General features: G+C 40.3%; 1 protein-coding gene across 6 annotated transcripts in view; it reads right to left on the bottom strand.

Annotated features, from left to right (window-relative positions):
* The window catches only part of LOC147226309 (neurexin-3a-like), a 201,896-nt gene that overhangs the window by 34,265 nt on the left and 146,600 nt on the right, over window positions 1–21,031 (bottom strand). For all 6 annotated transcript variants that reach the window (XM_086160549.1, XM_086160544.1, XM_086160545.1 and 3 more), the window contains one exon: window positions 19,026–19,145. In XM_086160549.1, coding sequence (XP_086016675.1) covers window positions 19,026–19,145 — 120 coding nt within the window. The remainder of the gene's footprint in view (window positions 1–19,025; window positions 19,146–21,031) is intronic.

Genomic DNA, 21,031 nt, shown 5'->3' with positions numbered 1-21,031 from the left:
GTGGGCCTGTAAACATCTACAGAGCAATTTGGTTTCATCTGTACAATTGGGGCTGAACAGTTAAGACTCACCTGTTGTTTTATTTCTTGGAACGGTAACGCTAGAGGTGACGACTTGAGAAATAATTAAAACAGAACAATCTTTAACTCCACTGTTTTCACTGAAAGGCTGCCTTGACATCAGGGTCTCCCAAAATAGTAAGTTACTGAAGCTTGATAGCTCTATGGTTGCTGACATAAGTGCCAATGGCGTAACAAGGACGGAAAATTAAAACGCATTATTTCGAGTAAACTTCTGAGTCATATTGACCACAACAGAAGAATCACAATGAATTAGTCAGAAAATCAAAAGCCTCTGCCAAATACCCTCAGGTCTCTTGTTTTCCTTTCAATAATTTGCCACCTTCAGTGTCTGATTAGAAAACGTAAACGGCGCTAACTCCAAACCGGAGGTTTCTGCCTCGATAGCACTCTCCGTGGAGTGCCATGCTGGTGTGCATCACTGCGATTAATCTCTATGCGATGTTATCGTTTGTGTCGAACACAACGCCGTATATTTGAATGCACCTTGCAACAGCCATTAATAAAAATACCTCTACGTAATTCCAACAATATTATTTGCCACTTCTATTGCCACTGCAGAGGATGCACTAGAGATAAAGACTTTTCACTCATAAATTTATAGGTGTAATTCCTCATGCGAAGAGCCCTCACATTTATGGCCGCTGGATAGAGTTTGTGTGCCATAAAGCTTGCCTCTATAGATTTGGTTTTTGTCCCTGGAAACAGCCAGTATACCTAAAAACAGCCGCATACCTGCTCTGCTGCTGGTGATCTACATTTAACCACAATTTTTTTTTTTTTATTTTTGTAAATAAATAATTTAAGGGGATTTTCTATAAACAAACCCTTATCTCTTGGGTGGAGCATAGGAGATAAATTCCAAGGGACATATGACAAAAAATGATTGATGAATAAATGGATAAATAAATTTGTCACCTTCTTGAAATTATCAATAATCAAGTCATTTTTTCAACTTATTCAGTAAACAGAAAAAAACTAAGCTATATTTTGAAAAACATTTTTTTATCATTTGACAAAAAAGTGTGAAGATATCTAGAAATAAAATTAAATCAAATGAAAAATATCAATTATTCAGTGACGTTGGTAATATACTTTCATCGATAATCTTTTCAGAGTATGAAAAAAGAAAAGATTTGAATTTTTTTTTTTGGATTAGTCAGTTTTTGATAATATATCCAACAGTATATGCGGTGGTGGACGTGCCCTTTATAGTTGCATGATTTCTGATCACTGATATTGGTGCCACAACATCTATTTATGAATTCGTGTGCAAGCACATGAGGCAGGTGAAGAGAACAACATAAAGGGTTCTAAATTGGTGAATGGGCAAGACATATCTTACTAAAGTGTATGTATAATTACAGTGCATCTTAAAACATAGTAAGGTGCAAGTCGATTAAAAGTTGTTTTTTGTTGTATTCTTATGGATTTGCGCCAACATGTGCAAGTCGTGTCTATGCTAGACTTGTCATACAACAGCAGGGATATTATAATCAAAAAAGTGCCAAGTCAGTATGAAATCTTAATATGAATGACTGATATTTATAAAATATATGGCAAAAAAAAAAAACAAACAAACATGCCATGTTCTTGCAACAAAACAAAAGCAGCTGCTCCTAACGATGCTTGTTTTTCATTAATGTTCATCTGAATCTGTAAGAAGGCATGCAGACAACCGCTCTTCATTGCTAAATGTTGCATCATCTAATTTTTGCTTTGATCAACACAAAAACTTGAAGTTTTTCTGTGAACGCTCCATAAACGTGCGCATCGTCACAATGATGAACTGTTGTAATAAGAGTGCTTGTTCTAGTTTTTAAAGTGCTTTTAGAACTCGGTGATACATTGATGTATTTATTCTAATCCAAGCGGACGGTGCACATTGAAAGTAACAAATAAGACTCCTGCAGCAATCGCTCCTCTGGGAGTCTGGTGTAAACTTTTCACAGAACTTTTGTCAGTGAAAAAGAATAGCTCAAGCAATCCGAAAACAAAAAAGGGAATATTTCTGCGTTCGTCACTAACAGAGACGGATAAAGGTGAAACAATTAAACCCCATTGAAAATCCCATCTGGCTTAAGGGAGGCCGACCGGGCCGCTCGATCATCGTGATTTCACCAAAAGCAAAACACTGCATTTCAGCAGCGACTCTCCACTACAATTCGCCATATTGTCACAGAGGGCATCAGCGCTGTATTCTGGGCTGGATCACAGCTGTTCTGCTCAAAGTCTGATTTCAGTCAAGCAATTAGTGAGGCTCCATTTTCTGTCTAACGTCTCATAAACCAGCCCCGATGGTTCAAAAATAAATCCCTCGTTTGTGTGCTCAGGCAAGCCCGTAGCAGGTTTCAACCAAAGGAAATCAAATATATATTGACAATAAGTAGGTGATATGTTCTACTTGGTGTAGTTTCACAAAAAATCCTCCAGTTCTGATTGCAACAGAAAACTGGAATGAAAACCTGAATGTCTCCTGAAGCCTGTCAAAAAGTCTGAATAATCCCAGTTGTTTTTATTTCACACCACAAACAAAAAGGCTAAACTCAATATTCAGTTTTGTCCGTACTGGTATCAACTCTTTTGGTCCCCTTTGGACAAAACCGTGGTTGTAAGCGGGTACTTCGGTACCTTTTGAGAAACTGAAATAGCCCAAATATTCAGACTAAATAAGGCACGTGCAGAAAGCAAGGCAGGCAACCCAGAGACGGCCTTCAAGATCAGGAGGAGTTCCTAATCCAGGCATGGATGCTGGAAAATGTGCAAGAATCTCCCTTCAGAAAGTGTTCAAAGATATAAAAGCCATCTGTGAAAGAAACATCTAAAATCAACCTTTACGTAGTTTATAATGAGCTTTGTTGATTTATTTGAGTGAGTTGATTGCTCCAGTATTGAACAACGATGACTGGTTAATATTGGCAATGTCAAGCTATTTTTGACACTCTAATGGATCTGTTAATTTGTTTGGCACTATGAAAAACACTTGTCCTGATTATTTCTTCTCTCAGAAATTAGCAATAAATTAGTCCCACATTCTTTGAGATTTATCAATTTATGAAAAATAAAGAACATTTTCGGCCGGATTTATTTAACATTCACAAAAGTGTTTACATTTGTAATTTTAGTGGGTTATCATGGATAAAATTGCATAAATTAAAACATATGACAGTTACCTGACACTTCAAGTAGTAAATGTTTCATTTTGCAAAAAACATGGCTTATCAATGGATCATTGATTAAAAAAGGATTACCTATGTCCTCCAACATTATACATCTAACTGCATGCTGTTGCAAATTATGCCCCTGCAATGTTTTGAGAGTCCTTTCATTCACTCCTGCCAAATCTGTAGCAAACAAAGTCTTCTAAAAAGAATACTTAGGAAATCAATGGGGCCACCGAACCATGGAGACCCAGCTCGACTCGGATGTAAGCCCTGAAACAAGCTGGAGGAGGAAAAGCACTGTGAGAGCGGAGTACTTTGTCTTTCACATCACATTACAGCCGTTTAACAGGGGCGATCTATACTGTATCATAAAGCGATTCAAATTGTGGACAATCCACAGTTGTCATTGCCTGTACACCTCTATTTTGGTGCGTATAGAACAAATGTAGGTGTTTATCGGCATACATAATGCTGTGAAGTGCGGTGAGTTTGATGGCTGCTGAGGAACTAACTGCCATGAGGCAGGAGAACTGCGTGCCTCACTTAGTGGCTCACTCAGCACAAGAAACAAGTAACAAACATACACTTGTTGACAAATAAACACTGTACATTGGAAATGTAGTCCATATAGTAAAAGCGTTTAACCATTTTAATAGCGACATACAGAGAGACAGCAATACAGTCTTGGTGCACAGCATGCCAGCAGTCAGCCATCATTGTGCAACAGTGCGTGGTCTTATCTAAAACTGGTGAGGCTAAATGAAAAATACCTTTATAGTGCAAATCACTGATAAATATAACTATTAATTTTTTTCATTTTACATTTTTATTCTTCCAAAGATTGGTAAGTGAGGCACGGCCTCTCCTGCCTCCCCTGACTGCATGTCACTGGTATAATGTCTATTTCTGTAAGGTAACCCCTTAAAATAAAATGTTGTCACCTCACTGAAAATTGGAACAAATAATTAATGGAAATATAAAAAGTCAATGGAATCAGAGCTGGCAGGCCCATTGGGCAATATATCAAATTTACCTTTACTATAACCATATAAAAAATAGTTATTACAAATAAGTCACATGATTCAAATGTAAAGCAATGCCCAATCAATATTACTGCCAATGATAACACCAACCAAGTCCAGCTCAATAGTATCTGCTTATAGTGGGGAGAGGAACGAATTATAATTTATTACAAATATTATTACTTATTCACTGATTTTCAGGATTTTTATTTATGGCAAAGGTATTCTAATTGTATTTTCCACATTTTTGGAAGCAATTTGTATGCAATTTGCAAAGAATGTCAATTGGTTGACATTCTTAATTTTAGACAATAGTAAAAACAATGCTGTTTGTTTTTTGGGGGAACTTATGTAAATTGCAGATGGAAAGGGAGCACCTATAAAATCTCCCCCATTGCACATTGGGCAGGGCCGGCTCAAGATAAAAATGCTAAAAATATTACCTTTGAAATAACAGCAAATCAAATAAAAATTGAGGAAGACAGTTATGGACTCATTGTTGCTGCATTTTCCATTAAGGGGTAATATTTAAAAGGAAAAAAGGCAACTGGCGTTCAATTGATTATGACTCTTTGGCCGACCAACTGCATTCTGCAGAAAACTGAAGCAGCCGGTGCAATTGCTACTTAAAGTGAACAGCTGTTGTCCTCAGTTTAACTTTCACTTGAAGGGAGGCACCCAGCTCTGTCTGAGAGCGGATTCCAACCATGCGCTAGCTGATTACAATTCGGTTTCTCGTTTGCGCGCCCTTGCGCGCTCACACCGCCATTTATTTACCCAGCTTATGACGAGATTCGAGGAGGAGGGGAAAAAAAAAAAAAAAAAAGCACAAAAGCACTTCAAACTATGTTAATTCCAAACTGTGGAGCAGCTCGGATGCGGTGGGACCGAAATAGCTGAAAGTCTGTTCCTGGGAAGAAAAACACAAAATTAAAAAGGGGAGAAACGCTCCCTCACTTTCCAGGGAAATGCCATCAAAAGCCCGTCCTAGACTTTGAAATTCTATTCTTGTTTTTGGCCGAGACTCTTCGTCTCGAATGTCCTTGGTAATGTCTACAGACGTGAGAGTTAATCAGAGAGCGTCCTCTGCTATAAAAGCGAGGCCGGTCTAAATCTCCGCGCTGGCTCTTGATACTAACACAACAGTTCTATTAAACCTAAATTAACCGCCAGAGAGACGGTGCCTCAGCAGAAATATAAAGCGAGGCCTGTCCCATTAACATAAAGCATGGTCCTCAGAAATTATTAGCCTCCCTAATCTCAGCAACACTCAGATGCAGCATTGCACTGTTCAAATGACCTGTCCTTTGTGATGGATGGCAGTTTTTTGCCCACCTAGTGAAGTACGCCCGGTAAAAACCCACCCCTCTCTCTCTCTCATTCGCCGTTTCCCCACTCGCTCCCTTTTACCTCTTCCTCCAGATTTATGCGAGGAGGAAAAACAGCGAGGGGGGGCAAAGCTTATACAAAAAAAAACAAAAGGGAGACGGGCAACGTGAAGGTCTGCGAACACATTATCCTCCGCTTATCAACACTGCGTTAACACAGCTCATTCCCGGCTCGCATTATACCGGGACAAACTAGGTCACATCGGCTTCTCACCTCACATATCTGCACCACCCAGGGAGGAAGCCGGAGCCTGAGCGAGGAGGAATGACATTAAACTTTATCTCCTGCCCCTCCTTTTTTTTTTTTCTCTTTTGGAAGCGCTGCCATTCGTCCGCCCCGAGGCCCACTCTCCGCATAACATCAGTGGAGGGGAAGCCAGGTTGGGAGTCAAACCGGGGCCGGCGTTCATAAAGACGCAGCTTTACGAGCGGCATTCGGTGCTGATGATCAGGGTGGAGGTGTAGCGGTTGGGGGCGGGGGTGGGGGAAATCGATGGGAATGATCGAGTGCACACCAGGACAGATATAAAGACCAGTGAAGGGGAAAATAGACTCTCTGTCAAGCCGCCGATTGCTCTGATTGCCTGCCAGCCTGCTCACTTGTGGCCAGAAGGGCCAACCTTCCTTTTCACGCTAGCCCCCTTCTCCCCCAACATTTGGGCTCATGCGTCACTTTCCCAGGAATAATGACGACGGATCTCAAAGAGAGGAGCTTGAATGGACGCATAGTATAGCAACCTCCCACATGGGGGATCAGATTTCATCTGTTTTTTATTTTAATTTTCCCAACACTGGTATTGACTTAGCACAAGGGTTTCCTGTTCCCTGATTTGATTCTGACAGGGCTTAGTTTGCACGTTCTCCTTGTTTCTGCGTTTCTGGGTTTCCTCTGGATTTTCTGGTTCCCTCACACAGTCCATGTGTGAGAAACATGCGGACGGTTCAGTGAAGGACCTAAAACTGCCAAGACGCGCGAGTGAATGAGTGATTGAACAGCGACGAGTGCGGAAGTGGTCTTGCCTCTCTTGTGACAGTCCACTCATATTTCCTCACACACTTCCTTAATGTGATCAGTTTTCTGGTGTCGTATTTAAATAAATGTATTCAATTTTAGGCCAGCATGTCTTGCTCTGTTTTGAGAAATGTGTGTCCCGTCATTGTCCAGGTGTAAAAATCTCAACCGTCTTCTTGAAAACGGGCTAAGACATTCTGCTTGCAGATGCCTTGACAACCCTCTGATTTCATCATTCTCTGGAAGGATTCAGGGCCTCCAGCAACACATGTAGTGAAATAAGCAAAGCAAAAGCTCTAAGGCAGGTCATTTACTGTTAAACCAGCTTCTTTGGCTTCTTTGTAGCATATTCCCGTTGCCTCCCAGCCCCCTTTCACATCAAGTTTTTCAATAAGACCTAGAATTTTGTAAAGAAGTTCCTCTCTGTTATAATTTGCATGATTGATATAAGGCCTCAAATTAGCCCGCTTTTACCATTCGTTATATATAAATAACAGTAACTGACTTCCATGAGGCAGGAGAACTGTGTGCCTCACGTAGTGGCTCTTCACAGTTGTTTTATGATCGCTCAGCACAAGAAACACATATACAGCTGTTGAAAAAAAAACAACTTTACATTGGAAATATAGTTCATATAGCAATAGTGTTTAAACATTTGAATAACGACCTAGAAAGAGAAACAACTATATGGTCTTAGTACAGTGCGTGCCAACAGCCAGCTGTCATTGTGCAATCTACGTCGAGGCTCAACAGTCCGCAGCCTCACCACATGTCTCTTCTCAGTATTTGAACAGTAAATGTGAAAATCCAGTGATTTTGAAGAAAATAAGCAATCTAAAACTGGTAACATTGAATAGAAAATACCTTTATAGTGCAAATCATTGATAAATATAACCATTTAAATATTAATTTTCTTTCCATGATTGGCAAGTGAGGCACAGCCTCTCCTGACTGCACATCACTGATAAATACTGACGAGTTTTATGATAGAACACAGAACACAAATGAACACTGCCAAAATCCAATCTAGCCAATTGGGTTTGGATAAGGAAGAAAAATTATCTCAAAAGTCATGCATGGCAATGGTAAAAAATGGGGAGTTAGACAAAGTGCACTTATTTCATCAAACATCTCAACATAACATGAGAGCACGTACGTGTCTGTGATAAATAGAGCGAAAATCAAACCGTATCTCACCGTATCAGCCAGACACTGAGGTTTATCTAAAAACCATGACTTTACAGAGGATTAGAGAAGAACAAGTAAATGTCATTGAGGGCAAAACAGAATAGAGCGTGTATGTGTGTGTGTGTGTGTGACAGAGCTGTGGTGACCTCTGCCAGAGCAGTAGCACTCATAATTCACCATGCTGTTTACTTTGCTGTACAGGTGGGTTATCTTTACTTGTTTAATATCCACTTTGATTGTGCGCTCAGCATGCACAGCAGCTGCTCTTTCCGGATCCTCTTCCCAGAGGATCGGACAATCGTCAAAGGGACATCTTTACATTTTTAATTTTTAGGTTTGATGGATGGATGGATGTTTTTTTTTTTTTACCTCGATTCTATGTACATTCAAGCTGCACATTTAAGATCAACAAGCCTCTTGAAGGTTTTTCTAGGCCTCTAGATTGTTGTGTTCCTTGCTATGACCCACACACACACACACACACATACAGATAGATAGAGAGAGAGACAGGGGGGAACCTGAAGATCTCCAAAACCATGACTTCACGGCCCTCATATTTTATCATCTTTTCCCCCTAAGATATTCCCAAAATGACAAATTTGTAAAGTTAAAGCACATTAACTCAACTGATAGTTCAGTTGGTGTTTTCATCATGTTTACTCAGTGTTCACACTGTCTGATGATAAGCTACTATTTTGTTGACAAAATGTTTGTGAACATATAGGGTTTTGTAAGGGTAAATGATTTTGTAGTAAATTATTATTTACTGACTTTGTCTGAGTTTTCGGTTCTTATTCTGTCGATCGTGAATGTTGTGTATGCGGTCAAATGCTATGAGGCTTGGGATGACCTCTAATACTGGAGAAACAAAACTACCTCTACGCAAACGGATGTCCCGAAACAGGAGAGACACCTCTTTAGGTCAAGACTCCAAGGCCGACTTACACCTTGAGGACAAAGACCACTCCTCTGACAACGGCAATGTCTGCATTCTGGTGAAGAAGATGGTTTGAGAGAAGTCATTAGTGACATTTTTCAAATTGGAGGAGGGAGTTTTAGAACTAACTTTTCATACCAAGGTGGATTAACAAAGACAGACCAGATCTCTTTGCACCTTGCAAATCACCCAATGAGAGCTACAACCCAAACTAGGCCCCAGCAACTTCCCCCATAGGCTTAGCCCATGTGGACTAACAAATTTCTTTTGATTTATGCAATCTACACATTTGCTATATAATCCCATCTTTAGATTCTAACTGAGGGGAGTCTCTGGATTCATACCCCTGCTCCCCAAAGTACACATATTAACATACAAGTTTCTGCAGAGCAACTCACTCATGAACATTGCAAAACCACCTCAACTCGGACCAACACCAACCCCTGCGCTTATATATAGGAAAGTCCAGTTGCCACAATACGATTTGAAAACAATCTTGTCGTTGTTTACATGTTGAGGGCGTAATGACTAAACTTGTGTCTATGGCTTTTTCAACCAATCCTATATGTTTTGATTTCCTGTCTTAATCAGAGCAGACTACATCTTTATTTCTCCAAGCATTTCAAGAGGACCATGGCACACTTGCATCCTTTGACAGGTGGTCAAAAGTTCCCCAATAATAACTTTGTTAACTGAATGTACAGATAAAAATGAATTAGGGATACAAGGATAGGGTGTTATGAGCTTTGTATAATACTTAAAAATGTTGCTATTCCCTGGGCTAAGTCACTGGACCAAAGCCGCCATGACAACATGTATGTGCCATGCTTTTTGAGACCATTTCACTTTTACTTGATAGATAGATCATTGGCTGTTTCAGAAGAGTTTGCACAAAAATGAGCCCAAATTGTTTGCAGTTTACAGTCTGGACAGCTTAAACCTTGTTCTGTTAGTGATAAATTATTTCAGCTCGCAGGGAACGGGTTGGGCACCTTAAAGAAAGGTTTGAAGAAAAAGATCAATTGGCGTGACGAAGGTAGTGGATAGTTGAATGGGCAGGAACTGTTAAAACTTGGAAAAGACGATAAAATGAAAAAAAGATTAATATTTTGGGGGATGGCTTGCAGGGATTGTATACCCCCCACCCCTATGTAGACCGAACTGTACCCAAAGTCCATCATACCCTAAACACTTCAGCTCTGAATATCCAGCAACTGTAACCTTGACAACAGGAAATTCAACCCTCAAATCGGGAAAGCACAAAGCGGTAATATTTACAAAAAAAAACCCAAAATGAAGTTCTTTAACAAATGAGCTGGCCTGATCGGAAAATAAATAAATAATAAAAAAAAGATCCTCACTTTTTGAGACTGTTTCCCAGAGGGACCGAATTACCAAATTCCATTACTCTCTGCCTCTGGCAAATATGTGGCCTCTATCTGAATATTTTTTCTGATAAAAGACAAATTTCTCATTATATTGGTTGCATCGGCCATGAAGTCTGCTCTAGTTCTCCTCAATGCCCGACACCCTGCCCGGAACAAAGTTTCCATCAAGGACGAGCCGGTTTATGGGTTCATATTTTACAACTAAGCCTAAAGTCTAGGATATAGCAAGCTTTTTTTTTGAATAGCCAAATTTTTTCTTCTTGTTACAGAAATAAGATCATTTCTATTCAGAGCTTGGAGCTGTTTAGGAGGAGGATAAGTCAGATATTTTGGAGATAAAGCCAATATGAATTGGTTTGCATATGAACAGGGGAGTGATAGGGAACATCTGGGTAGAAGGATGGGAAAGGTGGAACTGCCAGACAGGAGGTCTAGAAGAAGACCAGAGGAGATTTATGAATGGAGTGAAAGAGGACAAGACGTTAGTTGGTGTGAGAGAGGAGGATGAAGAGAATAAATTTAGATGGAGGAAGATGAGTCTCTCTGGCAACCCCTGAAGGGAACAGCTGAAAGGGAAAGTAGAGGAAAATGTAACTGTTTAGGAGGGTTTCCTTATCCAAGGTGGTCGGTAACAATTTCGTAAACGTCAGCCAATCTGCTCGTTTCGTAAAATCTCAAACTCCCACAGGAAGTACAGTTACTCGGTTAAACTGTTACGACATGGGTATTCACTTCTCAGGCACCTCACAGATTAACATATCAGATAAAAAGTCATCTACTGCAGCCTCTTTGAGCTTTTTACTCCCACACAGGTTTGTGAGGTAGCTGAAATACCAGTGATCAGCGTGTCAATTCAACCGAAGGATGGTTTCTTACATTTGCACCTGAGGCAGTGAGGCGTAAATGCAAACAGCTATTTATTTCATACCGTTGCATTTTGATTGAGCGGTGATGCGGAGCGACCATCTCCAGAAAATGAAACTTGTGAACCAATGCGTGTGTGTCGCTTAGCTTCTGTGTTGGAAACAGCAAGTAAGCGGACTTAAGTGTTTAAAAATATTCTTGATTTTGACACTGGACCCACTTTTCTGATCTCTGCTTTGAATATCAAGCATGCAGCAGGAGTGTTTGAACCTTAGAATGATGCCCTTTGACCAAAACATTCACTTCCTATAACCTCTTATTTGGCCACCAAGAGGGACTACTTCCATAAACGCACTCCAAAGTGAATTATATTACTGTATATGTACATTAATATTTCACAAATCCCCTTCCAAATTCCAATACATTTCAAGCACATCATTTCTGAAGCACAAATAATATGAAAAAAAATAAAATAAAAAAAAATTGGCAGCCTGAGACGGTCAGTCGATTAGACGATATATCTAAAGCAACTTCTATTTCCTCAGAATAAAAATGATGGATCATCCACTTCTCTCTCTATTCACAGGGCCGGACATTAAATAGTAAACAATTCAAGTCCCCGAAAGAATGTGTGGGACACAGAGCATTTATTTAAAGTGAGACTCCCTGTCATATATCATGTGATATATTGTAATCCGTTTTTTAGTGTCTGCTGTCCATCACGGAGGGTTGTTACTCTTAATGTCTCTGCCTGGTTGTCTTTGTCCGTCTCTTCATCACAAGTCCTATGACAGACTCATGATTGGTAGGAACTCCAGCAGAGGTTCAGTTCCAGCAACCCCGATGGCATTAATTCAATTGCCAGATCAAAAGCTGCCGTGTCCCGATTTCAAGATATTCAACGGGTTGATGATTTCTCAACCCGCCGAAAAAACAATGTTTAAATGATGCTGCCGAGGCATGTTGTACAGTAAATGCACAGCCGTTACGTTTTTAATTTCTGGCGGTTCACAGCCATATTGAGGTTTCTCTATGATTACCGTGCTGAGCATAAGTACGCTCGAGCACTTTTAGTATCCAACATCTAAAACTGCTATGAACAGTATTTCTGCTTAAACCACTCCCGACTCAAAGGCTGCCAACATTCAGTGTGATATATCATGGAAAATATAAAACAAACTAGCAATGGAGTTTCTGATCCAGGGGCATTTGTTTGGAAACTGTGAGGTGCAGCGGAGATTTTACAAATGCCATCCAGCCCGGCAGTCTCCGTAACAATTCCACTACAATTGCAAAATAATAACATTAACAAGTTAAAAACGACAACAAAAATGTGTCATACTTCGTATTCCCCATTTGTTCATCCATCCATCATGCTGCTAATTCTGCACTCAGGGTTGCGGGGGATGCTGGAGCCTATCCTAACTGTCATTTGGCGTTTACACCCAGGATATGTCGCCAGTCAATCGCAGGGCCGCAAAATACAGACACACACTCACTCAGTGAGCAATTTTCCCAATTTTCCCCTTTAACCTGCTGCGTGTTTTTGGAATGTGGGAGGAAACCCACACAGACAGGTGGAGAACATGCAAACTCCAAACAAAAAGGTCCTCTTATTGGAATCGAACCAGGGGCCTTTGCGGTCGAGGCGCTAAGCGTTTTACCGCGCCACAGTGCTGCTCTATTTCCCCCATTATTATTCCATTTTTAAATTATCCTAAAATGCCGGAAAAAGAAGAAGTACATTAAACCAAAAATGGGTCTCAGGAGGCTCATAAGTAGTTAGCATTGTATTATTCAACTCAAAAGGCCTCTTCCTCAAATATTCATGATATCAGACAGACAGTCGTACTGGGATCTTATTCTTCCTTTAAGCGAGTTGTCGGAACACTGTGAAATGGTACAGGAGTGGCTCTTTGAAACGATGCATTCTCATAAATTGACAAAATCTGACATTTCTAAAAAGTATTTTGAACTCTGCACAGGAGAGGTGAGGAAAAAATAAAGCATTAACATCTCAACACTTGCAACACCCACGCTGGCAAATACCTTCGCACAAACAAAAATTAAAAATTAATGAAACCAGATTTTATCCAGAAAAAAAACAACCATTTACTGTTAACCTCGAAGCAGTTCTGTGCCGACCTTGACATTGTGTTTTTGCGGTACGATCACTAATACACTCATAGGATTCGTCCATTTACAAGAGACGGAAAACTGATACATTGAAAAAATGTAACAAGCAAAGGCGTCGAGTATGTAGACGCAGACAGAATAACAAGTAAAACAATTTTTGACACCAAAAAAGTCAAAAGGAAACCAACGTGCAACCAGCTTAATGATTGACAGGTAGTTGCATGGTTCCCCCACATGTCAGGGTTGTATCAGACCTGACAGACTTTCCCAATTCATTTTGGGATGCCACCCCCCCTGACGTGAAAACAAACCAAATAATCAGCTCATCTCTGAGCGTCTCAGCAAAGTTGTCCGCATAACCGACAAAACTGTAACAAAAAGGAAGCAGGGGGTTATCGCTTTTTGTCTAAACTTGTAAAAGTCCAATGAGTCAACACTTTATAGGAAATGAAAACACAACAATAGCAAAACAGCAGCATCCCCTACTCCACAAAAATGCCTTCAAAAATGTATGAAACTTTGCTAATCTTATCAGAAACAAACATAACAATAGATAGATCACATGAATATTAACGTTTTTTTCTAAAATATGCAATGACAGAATGTGCAAAAATATGGATGTAAAAACCATAAACGTGGAATTTTTTTTCTGGGTATGCTCAATTGAATTTCTTTCCTTAGACTGAAACAAAATATTTTCAACATGATTCTTCGAAAAACACCTGTGAAATCGGAGCCTTGAAGGTCAAAGGCGCGACGGGAGCCGCCGTTGCCTTCTGATCAGATTAGGAGCCAAAAAAAAAACAGAGGCTACGTGGAACAATCGTGTATCCGGAGGCCGACCCGCGCTGCCTCACCTCCCGCTGCGCATTTGTTTGATTGATTGGCTGTGTCGGGGAAGGCAGGTGTGCCGGAGGCAGGATCGACTTCACCCGCTGCCACTTCACATGATGAGTCCCGCTACAAATACCCGGGCCGTACTTTACACTTGTATAAACCGTTATCACAGTCTGCCATGCTCCAGCCAGACTAATCCTTGTGTCCTGTGCCCGAAGCCTGATTCCGGTATTCCCGCTTCATCCGCCAACCTTCCTTTTAGTCGACTTCTGTCTGCCTCGCAGCCAGACATACCTATCTCCTCCCAATAAATTATTCTTTAACAAGGTTCAGTGTCTTCGGCGTCACACCCCGACTTTCTAAATCTCCCTTCAACCAAACAGACCGTGGTCTACGGCTTTCATTCATTTGGGGCGAGTTCATTGGTCAGGCAATGGGCCAGCTAATGAGGAATTAATTAGTGTTGTTAATCAACTTACCCTCGAGAACAGTATTAGTCTAGCACATGGCTGAGACATATTGCGTGTTTTCAGATGCGTTACTCGGCTGGGAGAGGTCAAAGGCTGGCAATCAAATGCGATTTTAAAATTATTAAAGCTCCACAAATTTTTTTGTACCCAAAATATACTGAAAATGTTGCTCTCTATTGTATTTACATGCAATTCTTCTATGTTGTAATTGTTTTATTTTTATGAAATAACCTCAAATTGTGACTTTGCCAATTGGCTATATCAAGTACTGTTTTCAATCGCTTGGAAATGCGAGAAATGCTGTTAGAAAAATTCCCTGAGAAAAAGCAAGATGTCCACCAAAAGATGAGTAGTGTTATTTTAAATTGTGGCTGAAATGACACACAGCACTGCTATAAATCACCCAAAATCTTCCACTTTCAAGATCCAGGCGTGTCCCCCACCTCAATTTCTCAGATAGTTTCATATCCCATCCACTAATTTTCTGCATGTTAAGGTTGATATGAGGACCATCCAAGAACGGATGAGGAATGGTATCAACCAATGTCGCTCCGGGTATTCTCACAGAAGTGTTTTTTTTTTTTTTAACAAACAAGGACAACCACTGCTACCAGAATGAGCCGAATGACCTTGAAGGTATATTTACTTTGGAAGATGATCAAACTTGGATGAAAGGGTTTCGCTGAGATATTTGCTGAACTTGCCAATGGTAGTAGAATTTTTAATTGAGTATATAGATATCGATTGGGATGTGCAGTGAGGTTTGTGGCTGGTAAGGCACGCCTACCACGAGGCAGGAGAACTGCATGCCTCCCCTAGTGACTCTTCATAGCCGATAAAATACTCTTTACATTGGAAATATAGTTGATATATCAAAAGTGTTTGCTATATAGAATATTTATTGAAAAAATTATATAAAACTATATAAAACATTTTAAAAGTGACGTACAAAGAGACAGCAATACGGTTTTAGTGCAGAGCATGCCAGTAGTTAGCTGTCATTGTGCAATCTACGTTGAGGCTCAACAGTCCGATGCCTCACCACGCCTCTTCTCAGTAGTTGAACAGTGAATGTGAAAATTCAGCAATTTTGAATAAAAACTGGTGACGTTAAATGGAAAATGCTTTTATAGTGCAAATCACTGATAAATATAACCATGTAATTATTTTTTTCATTTTACATTTTTTTCTTTCCATGACTGGCAAGTGAGGCACAGCTTCTCCTGCCTCCCCACCTTCTTGATTTGAAGCACTAACTCACAGCACAAAGTAGTTGTTCCACTGAACACCCATCATTGATTAGATGTTGGATTTTTCTTTATTCTGATTTGTTGTCGGTCCAGATAATTGCATCTGCAGCCATTGTTATCACTCACTGAGTCTCTGAGGTAGACTTCTTTACTCAGTGAAACACTGCAAATCTACCTTAAATGAAGTCAGGGCCAATTTGAAAGAAAACGAGAAAAATATCACAAGAAATTGATCTTGAATACTCATCAACTCAAAATTCATGCCCTAAATTATAACTGTTTGCACCATATTTCGCTGCACTTTAAACCCCAAAACACTTAGATAGTGATGACCTAAAGATTCTGGTGCCTTTATTTAGGGAGCCTGATGCATCTGAGAAAAGTGAAAGTGTAATGGAAATTCTGTTGCTGCCGCTGGTGGGAGATATAGGTACACACACCTTGAGGGGTTGGAAAAAAGAAAAAGGAAAATCAATTTTATAGCGTGTCTTGTGTTGTAGGGGTTGGATTGGTGCATGCATGCCCCGTGGATAACTTTTGCCCCTCTGTCTGGACCACGGCGATGATGCAACCCAGTGTCAACACAGACTACTGGCGGTTTCAAAGGAACACGGAAGTAGGTCTGTGCGTATGTGTGTGTGTGCGTGTCGCCACACATCGACAGGCGCTGTGCATGTACGTCTTAAAGCAAAAAACCAAGAGAACTGACTACTGCCTTCTGGATAGTAACACATCCCTTCCTGTATTGCTTGATGTCTTATATTTGCAAGACTTTACGTCCATTTGGTCATTTTTTTACATTGACTTGACAACAATAAACACATCAATATTAATTCATATTCATGTCTTAAAAAGTGCTTGTTGGATTTTACAAAAGTATCCACCCTAGCCATGGCTGTGTGTAAACTTGCTTTTTCCTTTCATTACGCAACAGGTTGAGTTACTTCTGTGTTAAGCACCTCGTTGCAAAAACTTCTGAAGAAGAACTGTTTACCATTGAATGAATCATTTCCTGACAACTACAAAGATATGCAAAATTCAGTGACTTCAGACCAGGGCTACTTTAAAATCATCGGATTGAAAGGTTACTTCAGGTTTAACCCTGAGTATATCACCATGGTAACAGCTTTGCACCATGTTCAATAGATGAAATCAAAGCATATATGAATATTTATCAGTTCTGTTCGGGAAAAATATGTGACATATATGTGCAGATGGACAAGAGTTTATCAAGATAACGCCCTTATGTTGGGGCGCAGTTGCTAGTGCTTCCGCTTCACAGTGAGAAAGTCTCTGGTTCAATTCCGTCAGGGAAAACCACATGGTTGTATGACTCTATAAGTTGCCGTGGCGACCAGTCCAGAATGCCCCACCCCTCTAACCCATGACAGCTGCGATAAGCTCCACGAATTGATTAATCAATATTCTTATTTTCCCTTAGATTGGCACAAGTGTCCTGAAAATATACGAAATGACCATTTTCTTCAAAGCTACTCGGGTTTCAAACTGCTGATAAACAACTAAGCCAGAAATTGTAAATGTTCATGATAAATATTTGATAAACATGATAAAAAATATGATTAAAAAGTTTTGGGATATGGGCCAGCTGCCAATGTAAGTGACTTTTTCCACCCATCAGAACTTCTCATGTTTTTATGAGAAAATCAGATGGATTACTACCCGTGCAAGATAGCAAAATCTGACAATTAGTGTTGGATGGAATGTTTAGGATTTGTTAAACGAATTGCAAACACAACTAAACGTCTCTTTTAAGCATGTCTGTCTCAAAGTACTTGATGTTTTGGAAAATAACTCATTGGACGTGTGTGAGAGTCACCTGGATGGCACCCTGCGTTTTTTTTAATTACCTTCCTGACTGATCTGCTTTTGTGCCATGTGGCTGCCAAGTTGGAAACAACACTTTGTTTTAATTTTTTTTAAGTTTAAAAGTAATTATCAGTCGGAGGCTCCCAATCTTCCTCTGCCAGTGTTGTTGGTGTTTCGGAGAAACTCCGAAGGGTGCTCAACAAACACCATATACCGTAAAAATTTCAACCCCCACAGGACCCTGAGACAAAAACTGATGCACCCAAAGGACAAAACACGCAGGCATAAGATAGAGAATATGGCGTGCGCTGTCACTTGCACTGAGGATTGTGTTGACGTCTCCATTGGAGAAACCAAACAACCTCTGCACAAACGGATGCCCCAACACAGGAGAGACACCATTTCAGGACAGGACTCCCACCGTCCACCTACACCTGAAGGACAGCATGTCCGTATTCTGGACAGAGAAGACAGATGGTTCAGAGAGGTGTCAAAGAAGCAATCTGTCGAAATAGAAAAAACATCTCTGAACAGAGGAAGGGGTCTCAGACACAACCTTTTACAAATATATTACGCCATACTGGGATCAATATTAAGATGGCTTTGCCCACGGTAACTACCACCTGAGCCTCGGTCCATGACATCCAACAGGTTTCACTCCTTTGTTTAGCTTTACCTTTTCACATTGGGATCCAGGTAATCCCACAAAAGTTGCAATTTCGTCCCAACAAACGACACCATTAGCATAACAACGCCCTTTGACGTACTTCTGCTGATCATTTCTTCCCTTTCCATACCAAGCCACCATAACCTAGATCCACCCAAAATCCCGGCAGCTATATTTGGAAACTCCCCGCAGGTCATTAGAACAGAAAAAGCCTCTCGGATGAAGGGTGAAATGTCTTCGAGTAAAGAAATTCAAGTCCAGTTGCCATGACAAGAAGATTTCAACAAGAATTCACCAGTGAGAGTTCCTCAAAGCACGACTCCACGCAGAATATTGGAAATTCTCTTCATTCCAAAGCAAAACCTATCACGGCGGAATTTCTTTTTTTATTCGCGGGCGGGTCTCTGATTGGCCAAGAGGTGCGGTATGTAAAAGAGACTGCAAAATATGGAATATGGATGAAGGGACTGTTACAACCTTAGCCGTGAGTAATGCAGCCGTACATACCCTCCACTGGCATGTTTAAGTACAACTGGGCATTTGACCAAAAGTCAATGCCAGGTCAATGTTGAACACAGAATGGTATTTTCTGAAAGGTTTTCCATTTTATGTTGTGTTGTTAAGCAAGCAAACGTGATCCAGCACCTACCTTTGACGGATACATATCACACATCAAAACACCAATGGCGATTTAAAATTTCATGAAACTCTCCTCATTGTCCTGATGTCCATCACCGGGCAGTTCCTCACAAAAGGTGTGTGTTCGGGACGCATTCGGAATTCTGCGGTACTCACGGTCATTGCACTGGGTGCCGGTGTAGGAGGTCATGGAGCAGTCACAGGTGTAGTTCTCCCACTGCTGGATACAGATCCCCATGTTGGCACATGAGTCCTCTTGACATGTGGTGCTCGGCCCTGTGGAAACCAAGGAGTTCCCGCAGCCACACCCACCCACCCACACAAAGACACACACAAACACACGCATCCTGGGTTTAATACACTCACAATTAATCTTTACGAACCTACACTGTTAAAAGTTGCAATGTTAACCAATCTAAAATTGTAGGAAACCTTTTGACGAAGCCTAAAAGAACGCAGGTCCTTGTTTTTAGGAGTTGCTTTACAGACTCGGTCATGATTTTAACGTAAGAAATTACATGAAAGTTTGCTACGTGAAGTCCGAATCTGATCAGCAACATCTAAACCTATAAAAGCCAACATTTCAGCAGCAGGTCTGATATACAGGTACAACTTAAAGCTCTTTAAGTTTTAAAATGGTTGATAAAAGGGAGAAAATGATAAGTTAATGAGAATCTTAATAGAGAATCTCTTAAAAGTTTTTCAATTGTTCTCAACACTGGACAACTGAGGCCGTGTGTTATCAAAAATCTGTGTTAATGTATGAACGGCTTAACTTAACGCTTTGGTTTGCACTTACCGATGATTTCCAAGTAAAAAAAGAGCAAAATATATGTGTATGCCTAACATATACTTTTTTTATATTCACGCTCAATAGTACAAATAGTAGATTGTAATGGTTGAAACGAGTCAGTCGGTTTTAACTCTGTTTGACTTTGAAAAGAATGGTTGCGCTTTTGGTATTTGGTGTGTTTCACTCAACCTGTGGATCCAGCATTTGAAATTGTCAGCGCTCCTAAGAGAACAGGGCTGGCTTTTGTCTTATCCTTATTTTTAAGTATTCCGGATTTTTATAGACAGGCACAAGGATTGTACAAGGGGAATATTATTCGGAGTCCGATGAAAATGGAATAGACCTAGGTCGAAAATTGGGTGGGAAGCTGAAGGCTCCATTCTGCTCTGATCATAAATAACGTTTTGTTTAGGCGTAAAAGTAGTTTTAGATGATTTGGGAACCGTTACATTTGTTGGAAACTTGGTACGATATCTATGCAGGGCTGGCTGTTCCTTCAAAGCGCGAGGACACTTCGGCATGCAGATCGTAGAAGCCGGCGATCCAATCACAACCTTGCAGTTGTTTTGAAGCCCGGTTTCCCGAATGATCCACAGCCGCCCCAAAGTACTGAACAAAACACCTCATCCTGACTCAACAAAGTATTTGACAGGAGAATATTAATGAATGAATATTATTTTTTTTTAATTTCTGTTTTCCTTTTTGTGAAATGACAACCAGTTGGACACTAAGAATGAATTCTTACGATTTTCTTAATTGTTGCTATGAAAGTGGGGGCAACATCCTAACGGGCAGCTTTTGGGTTTTTCTTTCCTAGATATGTTTCTAATGAATGGGATATTTCTCATTTTCATTTATCTTCCCTGTGTGCTGGGAGGGGAGTGGATTATTGGGGTTTCATCACAGTTTAGTTTATCTGACATGACATGGCGATGATGCTAATGAATTTATGGTTTATTACCATGAGCTTCCCTTTATACCAACCTAAACTTAAATTAGGTGGTCAGTTAACAGAGTATTTTGTGAGAATTTCATTGCAATATTTTCAAAAAATCCACTGGATCTCTTGCTGTTGTAACATTTTAGAGACGTGACAATCATATTCTTCTTCTTCAACGACAATTGTTATCATTGGGTTTGTATCATTTGGCGGACAAAGCCTCTGCTCTCAAACAGGATCAGTCCTTCTACAGTGATGACGCACCATCCATGCAAATACCAGTGCCAGATGGAAAAAGGGGAATTATTATACAAAACATATACAGATAAAATACAAGGTCTGAACAAAGACTTACCTGAGCAAGCGATGCAGCATCTCTGATTATCTCAAGGTATTCTTTCAGGGTTTAATGTGGCTCATGGATGCTAA

This window comes from Fistularia commersonii, chromosome 15 (assembly GCF_037954325.1).
Source record: "Fistularia commersonii isolate RoL2024-O1a breed Wild chromosome 15, RoL_Fcom_v1.0, whole genome shotgun sequence".
Taxonomy (NCBI): domain Eukaryota; kingdom Metazoa; phylum Chordata; class Actinopteri; order Syngnathiformes; family Fistulariidae; genus Fistularia; species Fistularia commersonii.
This window is presented reverse-complemented; position numbering and strand designations above follow the sequence as displayed.